Below are 24,019 nucleotides of genomic sequence, written 5' to 3' on the forward strand. Positions count from 1 at the left end.
TCAACTATAGATTAAAAAACACATGTAGCAGCTAATACAAACAATTTTGAGTCAATTATGAGTTCTGTACAATTTAACAAGATAATACTTATACTATAAATGAGAAAAATTTGAAGTTACAAAACAGCTTCATGGGGGTGAAGTAAACACCCAACAACAATGAAATATAATATGCTCAAACTATGCCTACGTATAACATATTTCCAACAAAGTATCTCACTAGTATAGTAACAAGAATACCCGCAAAAATGGAATACCAGATGAAGGCAACTTCACTTCATACTTAACTCGATCAACCTTCTTGACCAAGTGTTTCATTTGCAGGAACAAAAACATATGCATCATGTTCCAAATCTTCAACTGTTTCAATCTGCTTTTGCTGCAACAACTGTTCTGAATTATGCTCTTGGAACACCTCGGACTGCAATGAGGGAGCTATATTCTTCGTATGTAGCCATGTCAGTTCCCATAAACTATTGTCCCCTGAACCACTTCTATCCACTAGTATGCCTTCTGATTTCATAACAGCCAGCGCGTTCTTCAGAAGCTCGGGAACAAGCAGTTGAAGCTTCTCGCTTTTCCTTCCTCCTATTTTCACCTTCGCGTATTTTTCTGCATGGCTTAGAACATCCACCCATAGTTTGCAGAAAGCTTCAAGTTGCGATAGTTCTTGGAGTAATCGGAGGAAAACATTGAATAAGAGCTTCAAGGCAAGAATAAGAGTTTCTTCAAGGTCAGTGTAGTCCTTTTGTGAACGTGTCTGAGAAATATCAAGCAGGTCGTCCAGCAAAGGGAATATCACTTGGTCGAAACATTGTAACCATAAATCACATGGGAGATGGGTTTCGACAGCTTCTGTCATACACTTCTGCAAAGATAACAGCGCGTGATTTCTAACCTCCTCTCTTTGGTCCAAACATACTTTCCTTAGTCCTTGTATTAACCTCAACCACATTTCCCCAATATCCTGCAACATCTTTTCCATTTCCTCTTCTTTTGCCGCTTGCTTTGCATCGCTAGTCCACTTTTGTAAACAACGGAAAGAACCTGACATGAGATCCAGTGAAACGATGGACCGATCCACCAGTCCTACACGAGACTCGGCAAACTGCCTCGCAGCATCTATACAGAGAATATAGTTAGCAGGGAGCAAGCGAGTTCCATCAGACATAATATATGACAGCGTATCAAATCCAATCTCGGATGCCTCCAGGTGTCTAGCAGTGACAGAAAGCAGTGACGTAATTGTCCGCCATCCTAAATGAGATCTAATGCGAGACGCATTTGCCTTAACGAGGCGGCTGACTTCCCGTGTAATCTGCTCATAGTATGCATCTGCAACCAGTGCATCAAGCTTCAAGATTAATTGCAGTGACTTCAAAAGTTCATCAGCCATGTTCTCTTTATAGGGAAGTAAGCGATGGCAAATCCTTAGAAGTCCGAAAACAGCCTTTTCTACCAGTGCACATGGCATCACGGAGGATTTAACTATATTAGATATGTGGTCATAAACACCTTTCCATATAAGCCCAATCCTATCCCTGTTATTCAGAGTGATTGCTACCAGTAATTCCAGGCAGAAAACCGAAGTGTCTTCATTCTGAGATCTTTTGTTCCCCTTCTGAGATTGAGCTCCAGCCTTGATGAGTGATCTTACGAGCTGCAATAAGGATTCAGCCTGCAGGAATTTACTTTCAGTGAATATGCTGTCAATGTGACATTTTTGAATTGTTTGTACAGCTTGCTGATGAGCGGCCAGTTGTTCTTCGGTTGGTATTGCTCTTGGCTCGTCAGTGGCAAGAGATAATAGTTGACTAAACCTGCTCAATAACCCTGAGGATTTCTTTGGAGTGCTAATAGATCGAAGACGGCTTGATGATAAAGAATGCAAATTAAGTTTCCCATGTCCAGTTTTTGTAGAAAGCTCTGACTCGTCAGCTGCATCACTGGCCAATTGAGTAGGTAGAAGACCTAACTTGTGCAATCTTAAGATGCAATCAAGAATATTCCTCCAACCGGTGCGGATGTAATCACCATACTTAGTTGCAATAGTGAAAACTGTCTCAGTTACCATTCGTGCTTTTGTGTCGTCTCCGAAGGCCAGGACAGATTCCTCAACCGATAATGGATCCAAAATGGTGAAGAACTTACAGAGGCACACAATCAGATCATCAAGAACATTCTCAAGATGATAGTAAGCCGATATCTTTGCAATAGCTAAGAATCCATCCATACATGTTTGGTATACCTCTTCATTTTCAGCATTATCAAATACCACAGAAACGGCAGCGATTGTTGGGCCTGACAATATAACAAACATATCATAATCTAGGTATGCTTGGGAATCAGATACGATGTATGGAGCAGTTGTTTTTGACTTGTGTATTAGAGAAATCCACCGACTTGGGCTCATTCCAGGAGATCCAAAGCCTGATTCAGGTGTTGTGCGGATTTCATTTTTACAAATTGACTGGTAAATCTCTGACAGGAATTCTCGAGGTAGATCTTTGCCTCCATTTATGAGCCTATTATTCCTGATAAAATCTGCTTCCGTCATCTTCTTTTTGACCTGCACATTATGCTGATCTGTATTAAGCATTATAATGGAGTATGACAACACAAGTGCAGCATCCTTGTTAGCCAGGATATCTGGTGACTGTTCATAATATCTCTCAGAAAAAGCTTCAAGCACCCTATGTATCTTCTGTGATTCTCCAGGAAGCCTAAAAGTCTCCAAAAATATTCGCAGGGCTGTGTCTAAGGTCAGATCTTGAAAATCAAATGTTCTAGCAAATTCAGGAAGAACCTGAACACATAATTCATCATGATTTCCTAAGAAATCACCAATGACATTTTTATCCAACCCAGCGGTGAATCTTAGAAAGCAGGCAACACTTTGGGGATCAAGTTTGTCAGGCAAAAGATGCGTTCCTTGGAGAAACTCAAGGCCTTTCTTAGCATCACGATTGAAGTGATCGGCTCCAATCATCAATCTTCTCTTGAAGTACTTTCTTCGGCGGACAAAAGGAACCCAATCATTTGGATCACCAAAATTTTCACACTGCTCCAGCCAGAACGGTATGTACTCTTCAAAATTCACGGGAGAATGTTCTGAGCTGAGAAATCCATTACCTATCCTATCCGCCATTCCCTGCATTACAGCAATTAGACCATCCAAAGCAAGAATATGCATGGAGGATAATGGGTTATTTACTGGAAAAGCACTTTTGGACAACAAATTAGCAATATCTTCAAAGACATTACTGCAAGTAATGTCACAATCAAAGTTAATAAACATCTCCAGCATGAATGTCTTTTGTCTGCACAAATCAACAAGTGCCTCCATCAAAACCTCCTGTTGCTGATATGAAACCCCGTATTTGCTTTGTGCAAGCCTCAAAATTATACAAGAAAAAAATGCTTCTAGCTGTAATTTCAGTTCTGTCCGAAGATGGTGATACAAATTGAGAACAATGCTACATACCAATGAAAGTACAAGAGGACTCATAGACAAACCGAATTGCATAAGAATATGGAATACTTCATCTTGAATTAAACTCAGCAATCTAGGGTGATGGCGAAAGGAAGGCCCTCCCAACTCAATGGCTGAATTAATCAAAGTTAAGGCAAAAAGAGGCACGTCTTCGTCAAATGTTAGTGTATTTGATCTAGGATTCATTCCCATATGCTCAACAACATTCAACAAAGAGCACAAGAAGTGAAATATCTCCACCATACAGGGAATTCCATATGGTTCAGTCATGAGCTGCAATTCTTGTAGATCACTCTCCTTGTCACTACTAGCAGTAGCAGTGTTTTCGGCCGTTACAGTTTCTGTACCAATATATGCAGTACTAGAAGCAAGGCTCGTGGTTGATGGTTGACCATCATATGAAGAGGTCAGACTCCCATTTTCAAATTGTCTGCTTTCCAGAACATGCTCATTATTTAGCTCACAGGTCTGCAGAAAAAGATGAACATATCAATACATGTTACCGAATTTATGCATGTGTTGTCCTAGTTCTCAAAGTTCAGTTTTGCACCATCAAAATTTTAATGTTAATCAATTTCTCAAAATTTTAAGTGTTAAACAATTCCCCCTCTCCCCAAAAAGGAGTCTCCATTTTTCTTCCATAATATTTAATAAAATAGTCATACCAAAAGGGAGAAAGGTAACACATATCTTATACCTCTTGTTCTGAAGTGGTGGTCCCATTAATAGATAAATTCTCTGCAATATCAATCTCTTGAAGGTGGGAGAAGATACACCTAACAAGTTCATGCATTGTATATCGAGCTATTCGCTGCAACAGCTCACCTTTGGTTCCTGCTTGATGAACTATACGGAAGCAAGTATTCACTATAGTGCAAATGTGTTGGTTACTAAGTATTACTGATGCTTTACTTTTCACGCATGCTAGAAGAACTTGTAAAATCTTCATTAATACCACTTCTTCTGATCCAGGATCAGTCACCTCAAATCTACAACTTGTGACAGCATCAACCACCAAGTCCATGGTATCAACAACATTAACCGTGTTTTGATCAATCACATCCAGCGTTAAGATCTTGTATACCGATGACAAAGCAACACCAGTGATCGGTGCGCCGGTCTCATCTGATTGAATCACATCAAGAAAAGGCTGGAGATATAAGGCAGGGTTGATGGAATGCCATTGCTTCTGCCATGAAAAAATCTGTCTTCTCAGCGTCTTCAAAGACTGAACGAGGAAGTGCTCTGACTGGTCATCATCCGACATATAATGAACTCCCCATCTAACATTTCTTCGCATCACTGCCAAAACAGAACCAATCTCTGCATTGATCATGCACGCTATAGTAGTTTTGTTAGGATATCCCGCACCACATTGCTCCGATTGATCCTCTATTCCATTGAGACCAGCTGGCATTTGCATCTTTAAATGTCCCATTTTGACAAAAGGACCGGCTTGACATTTACTAGAACAATGCAGCAATGAACAAAAGCCCTAGCAAAACCAACACAAAAAACAAACCAATAAGTACTACGAGATAAGTACGGCATTACTTCGGACCTTCCCGAACTCTAGAATCTTAAAAAATACATCATAGAAGCATATGCATAGTGAATATGTAAGAGATCATACAGGCCATACTTCATAATTGAAAAGTCAATTGAGATGGGATCCATAATACAACTTTCAGCACACATCACATCAAATTGCCAAATTTCCCTATACAAGATGATACAGGATAATAGCCTTAGATCTGACATTGAATCTCATCCTTCTAATCAACCAAATTCCCCTAAAAAAATCCTACTTTGGGATCAAAACGATGATCTAATCAAATGGGCATAACCCATTTCAGAAATTAAACTAAAATTATACAAAAGGGTCTCAGAAAAAAACAATCTTGAGAATTGAATGACGATGAAACGATGATAACTTACAAAGAAAGTGGGTTTGGGGCATAAATCGGAGCTGGTGAAGTTACATTATTTGGAGTGTGGAATTGGAAATCATGGTTGCGTTTGTGTTGTGCCACTTTCTTCCTGAGAAGCTTCTCTCGCTGCTCTTGATGAGATCTTCTTCTTCTTCCTCTCTGTTTGAATCTGTAATTTGGATTTGGAATTGTTTGTGTTATACCCTTCACAAATTACTATAGCAATCAATTTTTCATGTTTTTTTATGTGTGTTTTGCTTCAGACATCATCGTCATCACGTATTCATAATCATACATATAGTATCTGATTGCAATTATGTGTTTAGTTTATGCTATACGGTTGATCTAGATAAAAATATATATTATGTGTTTGAACCTTAATTTAATTAGTATTATATTTTATTAAAAAAATTATGAGTATTGATGAATCTAAAAAGAGTTTTAAAATATGTGGATTGATAGTAAGGTTTTATGTTTATATGTGTAGGATGATTTAAACACATCATTCTTAGAATGTAGTGTGAATAAATAACATGTAAAAGATTTTGTAACAAATGTGACTGAAAGATCATTTACAAATTAAAAATACTAACTTGTGAGAGAGAACTTATAGAATTAAATTATACAAATATCTAAATATTGAATTTAAAAGAGAATGTATTGTGTTTGATATTTGTAGAAGTGTCTCTTTCAACGATGGAAAGAAGAAAAGTATGTTTCGAGAGATTGTCGTAAATTAAAACGTTATAACAAGATGTTAGAACGATGTTGGAAAGTCGACGGTGAATGTTAGAGCAATGAAACGGCTATTCGGCAACCAACCTACAGGATTCGACGGCACCAGAACTACGGATGCGGCAGTTGGTGTTGCGACAACAAGTGGCAATTGTGTGACAACAACTTGTTAGGGGTGGGTACAGTTAGGGTTCCTCGACTAGAGGGACCAACCCTGGCAATTCACGAGTATCATACTTGGACGTTACAATTTGTAGATCCATTTGTTAATGGGTCGTATTTTTGATCGATTATAACTAATTTTCTCAATCAGTATTGTTAGAAGGACTTGAAGAAAGATAGAGGAAAAGGTGTTAATCCTAGTAGGAAAATTTATAGAGATAAATGATAGAAATTCCTTGGAGTTTCCAAAATTTTGTAAAATCTTTGGAGATATTTAGAGGAATCGGAAAACACTTCTAAACACTTTGGATTTGTGTGATTTATATATAGAAAGTTTGAGAGATTGAGGAATACTTGGGTAGAAAATAAGGTTTGTTCTTGAAAACTTGTGTAACTATTTTCTTTTAACTCTTTTGTATTCCTTTGCAATAGTTTTTAGTGTGGACCTAAGTGCTTGCAAGTACTATAATTGATGATGCCTTAATATTTTGAGTGATCAAAATAGTTTTAATGATGACTCTGTTGTTCGGTGAAATCATGATGGTTGATATGTTGCTTGATCATGTTCATCTCTAGTGACATCTTTCCAGTTGTCTCGGATGATGTTGCTCATCCTCAAGTTATCCCAAACCTCATCAAGAAGAAGATTCAAGAATCCAATCAAGTGTTGAACTCAAAGATGATGTAGCAAGGATTTTGAAAATTCAAAGTTATGAAAGAGATGAAGTGTGAAAGCTCTCCTGATCAGTCGTACGTTTAACGTAGTGTCTAAATGACCAGAGTATTGTAAAAGTGTTAGAGTAACTCATAAGTTACTAAGGCAACTCTCACACAATCACAAAATGTTTTTGAGGACCATTTCTTTTTGTTAAAATTACCAGAAAATATGTTTTTTTTCTTACAGCTAATTGATTACAAGTCCAACTAATCAATTATGAATACAAATACACTAAACAATCGATTATCCATTAGGTCTACTCTATTATCGCATTTGTAACGCTTCATAATCGGTTATTAGGCTTATAGTCTATTAGTAACAACGTAATTTGAAAAGTTTCCTTTTTTACATTCAATAATCGATTATGAGCATTAAAAAATCCATGGATCGTTTTCCTTGTTGTGTTATGTTTTCTCCTATATAAGGAGAGTTCCTCCTCTTTAATCTATTTCACGCACCAAAATTCGATTTTATATTTTTCTTCTCTCATTTTAATTTCCCTATCTTTTATTCTTTCTTTCACTAAAATTGTCTTAGTGTCTTTGCAACTGAAATAAATTTGCGAGACTTTAGTTGTACTGATGCTCAACTATTTTATCAAGGGTGTGACTCTCTTGAAGTTTCTCTTGTTTTGTAGTTGAGGTTATCTCGATAAAACCTCTAATTGATCTTTGAGATCAGTCAGTCAAAATCTTGTTCCTGATTTGTGAGCTTAACTTGTGAAAAACTCCATTTTATTTAAAGGATAAGCCTGTGAAAATCTCAGTTGATTGTAATAAGATTCTTGAACATAACCTGGTAAAAATTCAAAATATATATTTAGTAGAACTCTCCAGAAGTTTTTCTTAGAAAGAGGAGTAGACTAAGAAATCAACTGAACCTCTATTAATTCTTGTGCAATTTCTCTAACTCTTTCTCTTTAATTTTCTTTCCTTTATATTTGTGTCTTTTCATTTTCTGCTACTATTTTAACCTCACTAATACGAGTTGTTGTTTTAAAAAATAAATTTTAATTTAATCACAATTTTTGAATACCACAATTCACCACTTCTTATACTTAAAGTCACTTGTTCAACCCTTGAAAGTATAGAGAATCTTAAAGTTTGTTCTCTCCCCTATAATATATCACTTTATTCGAATTGAGTAAACAAATTCTCTGTGTTCTCGTATTTTATCTTTTCTTTCTTTGTTGTGGATTTGCTTACACTAATGGTAAATTATTGTTACTTTGAATCATTTATTTTGGTTGTCGTTGTTTTTTGTCTCACATAATTATTATAAATTAAGTTAATATTTTTCTTAAATTTTAATGATAGTTTGGTGTGATTGAACCTTTTAATTTCACATCAAATGACATTCATTATAGGGCATATGGGTTAAGTTTACAGTTGAGCATCATGAGTACTAAATTAGGGAGAATTATGTAGCTTAAATGTGGGCAAAACTTTAAATGATTAAATCTTTGCTCATAGGTTGTGTATGAAACAACAAATCAGTTGCATAATTTCACAAGATAATTAATGATCTGGAAAATATTATGGTGAAGATAAATCCATTGATTACGTTCAAATATGTTCATAGTTAGACTGATGATATAGCTGCTTTGTTAATTGAGCAGTAGTTTTGCATCTCTATGTACATCTTACCTCACTAGCTTTAATGAGATAGATTTTGGTCCATTTTATACCCAGCAGAAAACTTGAAAACCTATTAATATATTAGTAACTAGAGAAGTGTGCTTCTCTCATGTGTATTCAAGTACAAAAGTTGTGTTCAAGTTTTCCTTTTAGTGAAGTATACAAGAATCATTTATAATACAAATTAGGTGGTTAGCCATTAAAATAAGGATAACATATCATCAGAATGGCAAATTTACTAATCAAAGAATGATCTATGATACCTAATTTGCAACAAAATATTTTGCTTTTTTTGCATAATGAAAAGAGAATCTCACCTTTGACATGATTTACATTATATTCGACTTAAATCGATAGTTTATTGAATAATTTCAAAAGTTACAGTTTGATATACTCAGCAATAGAATACTATTCGCACAGCAATGTATCACGCGTAGCATTTCCAGTTGTTGAGTTCACTCTGTCACCAAAAAACAACTTCATTACTGGTGAAACATTATACATACTTAGAGATCAAAATGTGCGTCATTTAGACGTATAATCTTACCCATCAGCAATTGTGCAGAGGTATACGCGTTGATCTTCTCTTAGTGGCACATCAGTAAAATCTGGCTCAGAGCATAGACAAAGCATTGTTAACATGTGTAAAAAATTTCTAACATCGAACTTCTTGAGAAAAATATCTAAACCTTCATTTAGACATATAATTAAGTGATACTGCTACATACCGGCGCCTGTAATATTTGATCCCTTAAAAGATGTATTTCCGGTTACAAGTGCACCTTCCAAGTTAGCATTGCTCAAATTTACCTGCAGAAAGTGGTAGTGTCGACAGTAACAAATTGTGAAATGGTAGAAGAAAAACTTCGTTAATTACATTGAATTGCGACAGGTTTCAGCTTCAACTAAAATAACACTTGAAGCTGAAAGCACCAAGTATAAGATATATCCATGAAATCTTCTATTTTGACATTTTATGTTGAGTTTCTTATCATGTATGTGAAACATTTATTACTTCTCTTCTTCAAATAGTATAACAAAGGGACATATAACAGTTGATCAGGTTTTCGAATAAGGGCACTGCGTGTTTATATCAAGTATCTCTTGTATACTCATATAACCTCCCTACTTTCAGTCACGGCCATTAAGATATTTTTTGAAGCAAGGGTGGTATCAACATAGCAAATCGAAACGAGGACAATATCTATCAGTTGGTAATAACAAACTATCTAAAAGTAAATCCCCATTAGTTAGATCCTAGCATAATGAACACGTGTATCGCCTTGTCAATACATGAAAGAAAGAGTTACCTTTGTAACATTTGCCAGGGAAAAATCAGCACTTCTAAGATCAGCATCCGAAAGATCAGCACCTGATAACGGTTGGAGAGAAATTGAATGTAAATGGTAAATAACTAACCACAATATTATCATAGTTTTAAATTGCGGTCTGCTAAATAACCGATTCTGAGGTTTCTGCATTTTACTACATTCATTATTATATATACACTATTTTGGTGTTTGGGCAAACCTGTTAAATCAGCATCAAAGAAGCTAGCACCTAACAATTTTGCACCTTTAAAATTGGCTTGTCGCAGTATAGACTGTAATGCAACATAACATGTAATAAGAATAAGATAACATGTTACATTCTGATCTAAAGTACAAAGAATAATTTTACACCGTTTTGAAGTCTTGTTTGATGAGTGTCTTGCCACTGAAGTCTTTCCCAGAAAGATCTTGTCCCCTAGTAACCCCTTGTCCATATGGCCCTCCACCCTGCATTCATCAACACACCCATTATTAATTAACCAAAAAAAAAATTAAACTTTAACAAAAGGGTTCATAGAAACAAACTGAAAACACCTCATGATCATGTCATAAAGTGAACCATGGTATATACCTTGAATGCTAGTGCGGGATGAACAAAGAAGAGAGAAGCAGAAAGAAGAGCAACAATGGTAGCACTGGAGATGGATTCACCGAGTGATAATGTGAGTTTTGGAGGAGGTTGTTGAGGTTGCTTTGGATTGATTCTCTGTAAAGATAAAGTGGGAGTTGTTAAAGTTGAAAAGGAAAATAGGATTCATGATGAAGTTGGAGTATATGGTGTACGAACCAGAAACGGAGGAAGAGGTGTTGCGGAGGTGGTTGGAAAGGAGAGACGGTGGTGATGAGGTTTGGAAGTGGAAGACAAGGAGGCGTTGAGAAAAAGAGCCATTTCTGTACAGTTACGGTTTATAGAAAAGATGGAACTAGACGATGGCACATATGGATCTATTATGCGGATGTGGAGTTCTTCTGGATAATGTTTCATTTCATTTTGGTTTTTTCGATTTAAATACTATTATTATTATTATTATTATTATTATTATTATTATTATTATTATTATTATTATTATTAAGGGTTTTGCTAATCAGTCCCTCAGGCTCATGGTTAAGCATTCTAAAAAAAAAAAAATTTATAGAAAATATAATCAGTCCCTCAGACATTAAATATGCAGATTACCGAGATAAATTTTCTTTTTTGAAATGTTTAACCATTGCCCTGAGGGCACTGGTTAGCATTTCCCTATTATTAATATGAATAATGCTAAGCAATTATTATAATTAAGGTTTAAATAAACTTTTGATTTCTAGTTTGGGAGTTCGATGCAAAAGAGAACGAGGTATGGCTAAGATGCGCAACTGATCTAATTGACAAGACAAGAGATGCTTCCCACATTAAGGAATTTGCTTCCAAGCAAAGAGCTATCAGAAGGTACAACTCGAAAGTTGTTCTGAGGGAAATACAGGAGGACGGCTTATTGCTCAGATATGATGTTGTGTCCACTCAGCAGGGAAAACTACAATCCAACTGGAAAGGGTCATACCGCATATGTCAGAAGCTACCTCACTAGGCCTACAAACTTGAAGAAATAGATAGACGACTCATTCCCAGAATATGGAACTTTGTTAACTTGAGATATTACTATAGCAAATTATTTTACAATTATGTGTAAAGGAGAAAGGCGATTGACCTACCAGTGTATGAATCTCTTTGAAAAACTTTATTGTTATTGACATCATGTTATTATGTTCCTTAGTCAACATAAATGTTGGATTTCCACAAAAAGATCATTGTCGTCCATAAAAGACAATCTAAATGATGGACTTCCACGGGAAGATCCTAGTCACCCTCAAAATACAATTTAAATGTTGGACTTCCACGAGAAGATTTTTGTCGCCCTAAAAAATCAATATAAATATTGGTCTTCCACTGGAAGATCCTTGTTGCCCCTTAAGGGGTAATATTAATGTTGGGCTTCCCTCAAAAGATCCTTGCCGCCATTAAAGGCATTATAAATACTAAATTTCCATGAGAATATCCCCCGAAAATGTAAACCAACAACACAAAGTCTCGCGTGAGGTTATCAACTTAAAGTCTCGCTTAAGGGACTCAACTTAAAGTATCACCTGAGAGACTCAACTTGAAGTCTCGCCTGAGGGACTCAACTTAAAGTCTTTTCCAATGGACTCAACTTAAAGTCTCTCTTGAAAGGCTTAACTAAAACTCACGCTTGAGGGGTTCAACTTAAAGTCTCGCCAGAGGGACTCAGCTTAGAGTCTCTCTTTAGGGACTCAACTAAGATTCTGTCATGAATGACTCAACTTAAAATCTTGTCCAAAGACTCATATTAGAGTCTCGCATGAGGGAGTCGACATAAAGTCTCGTTAAAACAACTCTAAAGTAAGGAAAACGAACTAAACCACTTTGTTGTTTATAAATACATTGTGCTTAATATCACATTCTCCTAAATAATAGAAAATTGACGGCCTACTTCCCATAATATTCTTGAGATCAGTTATCACTCTCTCGAAGCTTAGGGTTCAAGCTTAAGAATTTCTTATAAATCAATTCATTACTAAAAAATACCACACACAAAACTCCTCCCATCTTTGTGTGAATTTACGCTAACACCGTAAGTAACTCTAAAACCACTAACAACTTTTAACTCAAGGTAAATAATCTAAAAATTTAATTGTTCATTTGAACAAAACGTTAGACTTATATTTTATTTTTAGATACATTGAATAAATAATGTATCGATACATTATTTATTCAATGGAGAATTTTTCTTATAAATGAGACGAGAGAGTATTTTCATATATCATATATTTATATTCCTCTTATCAAACCATATATCAAAATAACTATTTAATATAAAAATCATAAATACCTTATATTTTAAGCCATGGGGCACAAGTATAGAGTATTTATTTATTTAAAAATAAAAAATAGTTGGATTTGTTTGTTTGTATGTGCAAAGGTAGCGTTGACCAACAAATATAGGCATCATATAGGAAGAACACATGAGGTAGGGAATGCAAAATGACAGCAGTAGAAGCACAAAGTAGAGGAGGACAGAGATGGTCTCTCACAGGAATGACAGCTCTTGTAACCGGCGGCACTCGTGGCATCGGGTTTTCATCTTTCTCTTTCTCTCTAGATCCTCGTTTTGTTTTATTTAATCATTACATCTTCAACTCTGCATCATGCTTCCTATTTGTTTATTCAGATCTATCTTTCTTTTTCTTTTCTTTTTTTTGCTTCCAACGGTTTTTCATCTATGTTGTTGTGCTTGATATGGGTTTGGTAACTATACCTGCGAATATTAAATAAAATAAAAGTACAATTAAGCTAATATATACAATTTAAAATATATCTTTAATTATTCCATTGCTCTACTAAAGTGATTTTTAATGTGATGACTGTCACATATGAATATTTTGTAGATTCTATCATTTGAAACTTAATTATATATTTTCTGGTCCTTCCATTAATTTGGAACTTTGTTTAGACATGCCATAGTGAATGATCTAGCTGCATTTGGTGCTACTGTCTACACTTGTTCAAGAACTGAATCAGAGCTCAACAAGTGCTTACAACAATGGCAAACTCAAGGCTTTTCAGTCACAGGTTCGGTCTGTGATGTAAGCTCTCGACCACAGAGAGAGAGCCTTGTTCAACAAGTTTCCTCTACATTCAATGGCAAGCTCAACATCTTTGTAAGAACTCAAATTTGAATTTCTCAACATCTGTGATGTTTGCTTTTGTATCATGTTGTCATGAATCATACATATGTGCATGATTTTACGCTTTAGGTGAATAACGTTGGAACAAACTTTCGAAAGCCAACTATCGAATACACTGCTGAAGATTATTCAGAGCTGATGACAGTTAATTTTGACTCATCATTCCATCTATGCCAACTCGCATATCCTCTTCTAAAAGAATCTGGAAATGGAAGCATTGTGTTCATTTCATCTGTTGCAGGTGTTGTGAGCTTAGGTACTGGATCTGTCTATGCAGCAAGTAAAGGTGAGTGAGTTCTTCACTCATCATCAATTCTTTCATTTCATATTAAAAAATGTTAACTTCAAGCGACAATTATGTTTCGTCGATTGAATTTTCAGCTGCGATTAATCAGCTTACGAAAAATCTGGCTTGTGAATGGGCACAAGACAACATAAGGAGCAATTGCGTTGTACCGTGGGCGACCAGGACTCCACTTGTTGAACATGTAATTTTCTTGCTCCCTATAAAGATAGTGTTTGTGTATTGTTTGTGCATAAAGATGTGTTTGATCCAACTTTTTTTTGTTACACTATTTTGTAGCTATTTAAAAACCAGAAGTTTGTGGATGATATTATGGCTAGAACTCCTCTTAAGCGGATTGCAGAACCGGAAGAAGTGTCGTCTTTGGTGAATTTCCTTTGTTTGCCTGCTGCTTCTTACATCACTGGTCAAGTTATTTGTGTTGATGGAGGGTTAACTGTGTTTGGATTTCAACCCAGCATGAGAATTACTTGAGATAGTGCAGTTTCTTATATGTTTATGCTCACTTATAGTTATTTCAACTCTACTAGTGGTTGGACTCTGTAATTGTATTCACTGTTTTCTTACCTAGGAAGTTTCTTTATTTAGGGGATTAATAGTGAAGTCATAATCAAGCATTAGTGTGGATTTTATTTTATTTTATTTTTGGTTGACAAGTGTGGATTTTATTTATGTATTTGAAGACAACATTGAGTCTAAAATGTTATTTTGAGGCAGAGCCCTTTATAAATAAACTTTAAGGCTTTATTACTTGAACTTCACTCTCATGTGATGGTTTGATAGAGTCACAATTAGAGGGTTGAGAATAGACCAAGTCATGCTAGAATTTGAAAGATTTAAGTATGCCTTAAGACAAAAAGAGTTAAGTTTGTGTTTGGTCTATGATAAAATTTTCATTTTCAGGCATGATTTTGATTTATATATGGTCTGTCATAGTTTTTTTAAGGCTTAATCTTTGTAACAGTTTGGCATGACTTTAAAGTCTATATAAAAACATTTTTATGTTAAGACTTATAAATAGTTTATTTTGAGTTTTATTTTTCCACCCTTTAAATCTTTTCAGAAATTTTCGAAATTAACAAAAATGTTCTATGAATTTTAGAATTCAGAGTGTGTTTTTGAAGCGTTAAAATTCTAAAATATGAAATAGTTGAATTCATGATCAAATACAATAAACATAAACATTTTAATAAAATAGATGAAATTTAACATGATACATTTTAAATACCAGCAATAAGTTGGGAATAATTAAAAATATCAATTAAATATAAACAAAATCATAAATCAAACAAACTTGTTAATTTTTAATTAGGCTCAAACATACATGCCACAATCTCATCAAACGTTATGGATGAATTAGACTTGAACAAATGACATCAACAAATTGGATTAGAGTAGTGTCTAACTCGATTGGTCTTAAGAAACGATATTGGTCAAATATTAAAAACATGGTTCTCATATCATCATCGTTTTATCCCATATCGGTGAAGCGAACATATCCATCATCGTCGAATGGGGACGGTGATAGTTAACACTTGCCACCTTTCTTATGTCAAAGTGATTGAAGCATAAATTCATTTGGTTCATTTGGGGCTTCTAATCATACAGTGTGACATCAACATTGATCCTAAACAAACAGGGAGACTTAAAAGATGTGAGAATCTCTTTTTCGTATTGGAAATAGTTTCACCATTTTTCATATGAAAGAGTTCAGACTTTTGATTTAAAGTATTGATTCTAACTAGTATGACGTCATTAGTGCTCTCATGAGCAACTTGTAATGCGTCCCACATAGCTTTAGTCGTAGCATAATGAGAGACGCGATAATATTCATCAACCCCCAAAGAGGCCACCAGTATATTTCTCGCTTTCCAATCATACGAGTACTTTTTCTCATCTTCCGCATCCCAAGTTTCTTCGAGTTTAGGAATGGTCACACCGTCCTTGTCGGTCAACATTATTTGAAACGGACCGTCTTGGATGGCTTTCCATACCTTTCTATCAATAGAGTTGACATGAATGCGCATACAATCCTTCAAATAGCCATAGTTTTCACCATTGAAAACTGGAGCTTATGTGCCCCGGTAGGTTCAGAAGCCATTCTTCTAACTAGTGTATTTCGAAGCAAGGATCAACCAGTGCTCTTGATGCCACTTGTTAGACGATAGGCTAATGAGCTAGAGGAGGGGTGAATAGATCAACAAAAACTTCACGGTGTTTTAAAAACTTTTGATTAACGAAAGCGTCCCGGCATCGACTTTCGTCTATTTCGAACCGCTATTGGTAGGATCGGATATGCTACAACCACGAAGAAAGTTGATACGCTAAAGAGTTTGAAAAATAAAATCAATATGTTTTTCAACAAAATATTTGTTTGAATGGTTACACCTAATCACCTACTTTCAATGAGAATAAAATCGATAAATTTGCTAAGGAAATTTACCGAACACGTGTTGTGCTAACAATTTCTTGCACAAGCAAATCACCAAACACTTTGCGTGCAATAGTTAACAAGTCAATGTAATCTAAGTGTGGTCGATTATGAAATCCAAATGTAATTGACAATTACACTTCTTTATACAAAAACAGTTTTATATCACAATTTAACACTTGGACTAATTTTCGAATTAACAATTGTGAACCAAAATTAATAGCAAGTAATAGAGAAGTAGGGAGAGAGGAACACAAGAATTTGTTTAGGCTGTTCTTCGTTCGTCATCGCTACGACTACGTATGCCTCCAATTCCAAACTGGAATTGAGATAGTTTTTATTACTTTGCAAATTGTTATTACAAGAGAAGTTAAAGCAATAAACAAACAAACTCATTTTAATGTTGATTCTTTATCTTCTCTCCCCTTAATCTTAAACAAGATCAAGTCGACCCAAGAGCTTTCTTTGATCCTCCGTCTATCGTGACTCACTTAAAAGAACCCGTTTTCTTTAAGACACTCACTCGGCTGAATCTTAACTAAAGCCTGTTGTCTAAAACCCCCAAATTACCTTGATCTTGGAGGAAAAAATCCTAAAGGTTTTATTCAATTAAACCATCAAAATCTTCACCCAAAGAAATACACAATTCCTATCTATGGACGTTATCAAACTTGATCATGTACCAGGAGCACAAAAAAGATTATGTGAACAAGAAGAAGAATGAAGATGAGAAGACTTATGTATCTCTCAGGTTGCAAAGTTGCTTCAAAATTGTGTGCAGAGAAATATTTATGTGTGAGTGTAATGAAGAGCTGAAACAAAGGATCTGATGCGTCGACCAAATCATGGATAGAGTTTCAGCTAGATGTTGGTTCAATATAGGTCGACCTAGCCTTCTTGTGCGTCGACCTAATCTTGACAGAATTTTCCAGCTTGACATTTTTGCAATATTGGTTGACCTGGCGGAGCTTGTGAGTCGACCAGGTTCAGGCAGGGAGTTCTAGTGTGACATTGATGCAACATAGGTCGATCTGGCGGATCTATGAGTCGACCTAAAACTGACAGAGAGGCTAGCTTGTTTTTCTTGTCTTCATGAGTGGACCCGACATGTGTGTGAGTCGACCTAAGCTAGCCATAAATCTTTCTAGTGACTTTGTGGCTTCCTCAATGGACTTGTGTGAGATTGAGCGACGGAGAATAATGTTTGACATCATTCAAAATACATTTACGAGGTATGCATGCACTTACACCTAATGCATTAAAAGTAAAATATTTTACCTAATACATTAATCAAAAGTAAAAAAAGTTAAATGAAAAACTTATTTAAAAAAGTGTTGATAAAGATGAATAATGTTCAAAGTAGTATGTGGCGTGAGTTAGGATTAGAAAGATTGAAGTAGAGGATCTTTTGTTGTTTAAAAAATTGTCTGGAATAATATTGCTCACGAGCTCCAATGGGGGGTGAAAATGTTTGAGAAAATGAAGAAGGAGGAAAAGGGGGTCTGACGCGCGTTATATATACATTGAACGTGTTCGGAGCTGCATCTCTGAAAATTTTTCTTTAATTTAAAAACAAGGGTTAATACTGAGATACATTGGCGAATTAACCCTAAACTTATATAGAGGTGCATCTTCGAATTAAATTTTAACAAACTAAGGGGAGCTCAACAATTTGCGCTTATTTCATGTAAAAATGATGCATTTAAAGATGCATCCTTAAAAATTAAAACATTGTTTACTTTTCGTCGTATAAAAATAGAAAAAGAAAGAGAGTTTCTTAATCCACCTCTCAATACTCTTTTGCACTTAGCGTATTTTTATTTATGTCCTCTATTTTCAAAAATACATATATCATGAAACAACTTTTTTTTTTTTTTGCTAAAATTTAATTTTTTACGGAGTTACATCTACTGAACATGTCTATCCTAAATAGAAAAAGGTGCATCTCAAAATAAATCTCCTAAAACATAAAAATATTTGTAGAAACGCACTTAATATCTAAAAAACCAGATGCACGGGATAAGGAACTCTCAAAAGAAATTGCCTATCGAATTCATAAATTCACCCTTTTAGGGACCCATATAAATGTACAGAATCCACACAAAAAGTCTTCAATAATTGCAGTATATTTGAAATAAGAATGTAAAAAAATGCGTTGGTGTCACTCTCACTTTTGAAGAAAAGGAACTTGAGATAAAGCAAAAAATACAAACAAATAGAAATGGCATCAGCCGAAGAGTGCACTTCCAATGGATCCTCACGATGGTCCCTCAAAGGAATGACCGCCCTCGTCACCGGTGGAACTCGCGGAATCGGGTCAGTTTTTTTCATTCAATTTTGTTCCCTTTTCGTGAAAAATTCATTACTTTGATCCTTCCCCATTTGAATTGTGGCTATCGTGTTCAATTTCAGACATGCCATAGTGGAAGATTTATGCGGATTCGGTGCCACCGTCCACACTTGTTCCAGAAACCAAACAGAGCTCGATAACTGTTTGAATCAATGGCGTAGTAAAGGCTTTTCGGTTTCTGGATCTGTCTGTGATGTGTCATCTCGTGACCAAAGGGAGAAGCTTATTCAAGAAGTCACCTCAATCTTCAATGGAAAACTTCACATTTATGTAAGTGTAAAGGCGTGTCTAGTATCTGATACATGTTGTCAGGTGTCTGACACGATATCCATACATGTGATTGCATTAAATCACTTGCATGTTTTTGAATGATAGTATACTAGTACATTACTATCTTGGAAATAAGATGGTAATGTTTGTCATAACATTGTTTCGTACCGTCTATCTTGTCGTAGATAATAGATAGTAATGAGGATTGATCCTCTAACAGGTGAATAATGTTGGTGCAAACTTTAGGAAACCAACAATTGAGTATACTGCTGAAGTATATTCAGAAATTATGGCGATTAATTTAGATTCCGCGTATCATCTGTGCCAACTTACACATCCTCTTCTGAAGGCATCTGGAATGGGAAGCATTGTGTTTATTTCATCTATTGCTGGTGTGGTGAGTTTAGGTACTGGATCAGTCTATGCAGCAAGTAAAGGTGAGAGTTATCATATAGCCATACTTGTTCAACTTGTTTGTCGTAAAATGTTTTGTATCAAGTCTACCAATGAAACTGAATGTTTAATTTCCGATTCTGTTTTCAGCTGCGATCAATCAGCTTACAAAAAATTTAGCTTGTGAATGGGCGAAAGATGGCGTAAGGAGCAATTGTGTTGTTCCTGCTACCACTAATACACCACTTGTAGAACATGTAATGTTCTCTTTAATAGCTACTGGTATTTTTTTCCTCTCTAATTACGGGTCTTGCTTATTGTTTTCTGTTGTGAATAGCTGCTTCGTAACAAGCAATATGTAGATGAAATGTTGTCTCGAACTCCTCTTGGACGCATCGCGGAAGCTCAAGAAGTTTCGTCCTTGGTAGCTTTCCTTTGTCTTCCGGCTGCGTCTTACATCACAGGGCAGGTTATTTGTGTTGATGGAGGACTATCAGTGAATGGATTTCAGCCCAGTATGAGAATAACATAATATTCATGTGCTTCATGGTTCATTGTTAGTTATCTTTGGAACAAAGAATTCTTATTCTTTCATTTGACATTTTGATTCAATTACAACCTTGGTGGTTTTGTTTTTCCTGTCATATTTTCAGACATGAATGATTTGAAATATTAATTGCATATAAAGTATGAACTTAAAAGATATTTATAATAAATTTGCTGAAAATATAGCCATTTGTTCTTCTTAAGTCTGATTTATAGAGAAAGAAAATTAAGTAACCGATACTCCAAAAACAGGCAGCGATCGTGGCAATTATGCCGTTGAGCTAGTCTCGACAGATTGTATGTTGAAAATCGACAAGCATTCTAAAAATTTCTTTAACTTGGCTGCTATTTTATTGAACTTAGGATCGAAGATGATATTCTGTCGATTGATGGTTGTTGAATTTCAAAGATAAAGTACAAAAAGAAGTAAACTCGAGTAAAAAATAGAGTACAACCAGTTTTATTCATTATGTTCTGAATTTTACATAGTACAGAAAGCTAGATATATATATAGTTTGAAATTAAGAATACTTCTATGAAAGTCCAATTCAGGTTAACTAATTGTTAAACTAATGTTGAATGGTAAGGAAAATATGCTCATTCTGACAGATATTTCTATATAAAAAATTGTCTTTGGTGTTGATATTTAAAAGAACAACCCCTTTGACACAATTCTTGTAGCTTAACAAGAAACATTTTCTGCCACATGGTTCAAATTAAGTTATGAAGAGAATGTAGAGTATATGCATAAGTTAAAGATCCAAAATCTTTTGAAGAATGAAAATCAGGGTCAGTATTATGCAACATTTTGTAAGGGGTTTGTTTTTTAGGATGAGGCTAGGAGTTATATTGATAATGTAAGGGGAATGAGAAATAACATAAGATCAAAATTGTTTTGGTAATCTAGAATAATAAAGAAGAGCTCTAATGATATTTAGGATGTGTTGATGTTTTCTTTCTATTCTATCATTTTTTTTAGGGGACTTCATACAATTGATTTGATGAAAAATACCTTTTGAAGTGTGAAAAATAAGCCCAAGGAACTCAGGTCCATTTTTAGATCTCATAATTTTAGTGGTAGAATTGTATTGTGTTTCAATGGGTTTAACAAAATTGACAATATGATGTCTAGGTTTAAATTTATATTTCATAAGTATTATGCAAATGTAACAAATAATATCATCAACAATAGTTAAAAAATAAGAATGACTATGAATATATTTAAAAGCAATGGTATCCCAAATGTCAAAATGGATCAACTCATAAGGTTTCAATGCTACATTTGAACTTTGAGTATATGGTAACTTTTTTTGTTTGACATAATGACAAACATTACATACTGCCTTTGAATCAAGAACAAGAAAAGAAAAAACATAACAATAATCTAGAATGAGATATATAACATAATCTAAGATACCATACACATATCAAGGTAAAGTAGTAGTGGCAACAACTATCTTAGAAACAGGCAGTCCATCTTTCAGAATGAAGTTGTATAATCCATTAAATAATTTAGTATAACCAAACACCCTCTTGGTTCCTGCTCTTGAATTAAACATTTTGAACCAAGAAAAGAAACAATGTAATTAGAATCCTCACATTGTTTTGACATAGAAATCATTTTTTTTTTTTAAATTAAGAACATAGAGGACATTTGAAAGTGAAAGAATAGTTGAAAACATGATAATTCATGTGTTTAGCTAATACAAACCAACCATTAGGTAATTTGAAATTAATATGTACTTGTGAAATATAATAAGGGTTGATGAGAGTCAACTCACATGCAGAAAGCAAGAGACTCTCTATATTAGGGTTTCGTAGAATTAGTCAACGAATCTCCAAGCCTTAGAGTTGAAGTATTTATGGAGGACTTCTTATGCCGAATCAGAAAGAGAGAAACAATTTTTTCTTAGTTTTCTAGCGAAGGCATTAAAGTAAGGGAAGATTGATTCTTGTGGCACACAAACCACTCTACATCTTCAGGTTTAAGATAATTGAACAGGGGCAGCTGTCATACCCCAAAATTTGCCCATACTATTTCTCATATGCAAGTTCAAATCAGAACACAATGCTCCTAAACACATTCTCCTACACAAAGCTCTGAAGCTAGGGTTTGACTTATTCAAAGGAAAATCAGTGAATCAATGGCTCCAAAGCATCTCATGTGGCTAAATACACTTCACATTATCTCTATAACAAGTATCAAAGCCTATCTCAAAGTTCTGGTCACTCAAATTTTCAGAAAGTCAACAGTCGACTATCTTGACCCAAAAGTCAACTATGGTCAAAGTAAAGTCAAAACTCCTGATTTTTTGTCAAAATCCTCATATTGGAGTATCATTCACCATTTGATCAAGAATTGATCATGGTTCATCAAGGAAAGATCAAAAATCAACAAATCAAAAAGTTTCTAAATTAGGGTTTTGCATAGGAAAAGTCAACTGAACTTTGACCAGCCATAACTCTCACATGGAACATCAGAAATTTTCCATCCAAAGCTAATTTTGAAGGAAATTTGATTCTCTACAAAATTGTGTCTCACATGCCAAGTCTAAAAATGCTCCATTTGAGAGATATGGATCAAGAGATTATAGGTCCTTTTCGAAAGTCAACCGAAAGCAGTTTTTTTGTCAAAGCCTATAACATCAAGATAAATTCTTCAAATGAAAAAAAGCTTCCAAAGTGGCTTGTAGAGGACATCTTGAGGTTTCTAAAAAGTCCTAGAGCTCCTCCATATCTTAAAAATTGAGAGAGATACGGCTTGTCAAAGTTGGACAATTTTTGAGGGAAAAATGTGAAGTAAAGGGCTCCAAAATGAATTTTCTTGCAAAAGGACCCGATCTTTTTTGACCCAAGCTTGATCCCCAAGTTATCAAAAACATCCAATCCAACTCCCACGATTTATTGAGTTTTATTTGATTTTATATGAATTTTTTATTCATTAAAAAGTGATTTAATTCATGAAAGTTAAAGGAAAAATCAAAGATTTGATTGGGAGATATATATTGACCAATTTTGATCATTAAAGATACCACATATAGGGTCAAAATTCGTGCTAACTACAATGGGCAAGATTGGATTGAAATTGGATACATTAAGGAAGATTTATAAACCAATTTGCATCCAATCTCAATTTTTGATTCAAGAAAGATCCACTTCAAATTTGTTAACCTAACAATCCCTATAAATACACAAACAGATTCAGAAGCAAGGGGTTCGGATTTCACAAGGGTTTGCTGTACAAGAACACCACATAGAAGCTCAATTTCTTCAAGAGGAAACAAGGTTCGGTTTCTGAATTTGGTGCACTTTCAGGGTGATTTAAAGGTTGCAATCTGTTCCTTGGTATTCCAAGAAGCGATCCCAACTCCTTCCAAGCGCAGAAACATCAAGAATCCGGCCATATTATCCACGGTTTGTATCCAAAATTTTCGAGATTGAATCTATACATACATGCGCTTTTAATATGATTTGAGCATATATTCATGGTTATAATAATGTTGTGATACCTTCTGGGTGTTTTAATTTGATTATCGATGCTTATTTGAGAAGACACCATGGCTAGGGTTTAAACCTCATGAATTAGGGAAACCGTTTTATAGCCAAAATTGGGCCAAAAGGAGAGTACCATCGTACTCGGGATGAAGATTCTAACCGGTCTATGGCTTTTATGTGCGTTTATGTTGCATAATTTTGATTTTTGAAGATTGCAGGGTCTATAGTGACACATGAGAACCGTTGGTATAGCCCCTGGTAAGAAATCCGATTGGGGAAGAAGACACAGGCCTTGAGCGCGCGTTCTTGTTTCTTTTAAAAATTCTGAGTCAATTATTTTGTATATTATTCTAACTGATGGCTAGGTAAACACGAATGAGGCATGGAGCAAGTGGTGAGGATCAAGGCGCGCTATGTTTGGGGTCTGGGGTTCGATCCCCACAAACACATATTATTTTTTCAGAATTCTGCTTCAGCAA

At 35.0% G+C, this 24,019-nt stretch overlaps 4 protein-coding genes across 4 annotated transcripts; 2 read left to right on the plus strand and 2 right to left on the minus strand.

The window, feature by feature from the left end:
• Nucleotides 1-5,762, minus strand: LOC131661893 (ARF guanine-nucleotide exchange factor GNOM-like). Its single transcript, XM_058931547.1, has 3 exons — nucleotides 5,432-5,762; nucleotides 4,191-4,988; nucleotides 1-3,961 (listed from the first exon to the last, which is right to left on the minus strand). The coding sequence occupies exons 2-3, from the start codon at nucleotides 4,929-4,931 to the stop codon at nucleotides 293-295; spliced, it is 4,410 nt and encodes a 1,469-aa protein (XP_058787530.1). The 5' UTR covers nucleotides 4,932-4,988; nucleotides 5,432-5,762; the 3' UTR covers nucleotides 1-292.
• Nucleotides 5,763-8,943: 3,181 nt separating this feature from the next.
• On the minus strand, nucleotides 8,944-10,972 carry LOC131661896 (thylakoid lumenal 15 kDa protein 1, chloroplastic-like). The gene is made up of 8 exons (XM_058931551.1): nucleotides 10,795-10,972; nucleotides 10,579-10,713; nucleotides 10,359-10,454; nucleotides 10,207-10,279; nucleotides 9,987-10,048; nucleotides 9,405-9,486; nucleotides 9,224-9,284; nucleotides 8,944-9,136 (listed from the first exon to the last, which is right to left on the minus strand). The coding sequence occupies exons 1-8, from the start codon at nucleotides 10,894-10,896 to the stop codon at nucleotides 9,085-9,087; spliced, it is 663 nt and encodes a 220-aa protein (XP_058787534.1). The 5' UTR covers nucleotides 10,897-10,972; the 3' UTR covers nucleotides 8,944-9,084.
• Nucleotides 10,973-12,979: 2,007 nt separating this feature from the next.
• On the plus strand, nucleotides 12,980-14,939 carry LOC131661895 (tropinone reductase homolog At5g06060-like). The gene is made up of 5 exons (XM_058931550.1): nucleotides 12,980-13,139; nucleotides 13,517-13,724; nucleotides 13,821-14,037; nucleotides 14,133-14,239; nucleotides 14,335-14,939. The coding sequence occupies exons 1-5, from the start codon at nucleotides 13,048-13,050 to the stop codon at nucleotides 14,527-14,529; spliced, it is 819 nt and encodes a 272-aa protein (XP_058787533.1). The 5' UTR covers nucleotides 12,980-13,047; the 3' UTR covers nucleotides 14,530-14,939.
• Nucleotides 14,940-18,525: 3,586 nt separating this feature from the next.
• LOC131661894 (tropinone reductase homolog At5g06060-like) lies at nucleotides 18,526-20,138 on the plus strand. The gene is made up of 5 exons (XM_058931548.1): nucleotides 18,526-18,802; nucleotides 18,899-19,106; nucleotides 19,327-19,543; nucleotides 19,650-19,756; nucleotides 19,837-20,138. The coding sequence occupies exons 1-5, from the start codon at nucleotides 18,708-18,710 to the stop codon at nucleotides 20,029-20,031; spliced, it is 822 nt and encodes a 273-aa protein (XP_058787531.1). The 5' UTR covers nucleotides 18,526-18,707; the 3' UTR covers nucleotides 20,032-20,138.
• The last annotated feature ends 3,881 nt before the right edge of the window (nucleotides 20,139-24,019 follow it).

The sequence above is a fragment of the Vicia villosa genome, linkage group LG3 (genome assembly GCF_029867415.1).
Source record: "Vicia villosa cultivar HV-30 ecotype Madison, WI linkage group LG3, Vvil1.0, whole genome shotgun sequence".
NCBI lineage: Eukaryota > Viridiplantae > Streptophyta > Magnoliopsida > Fabales > Fabaceae > Vicia > Vicia villosa.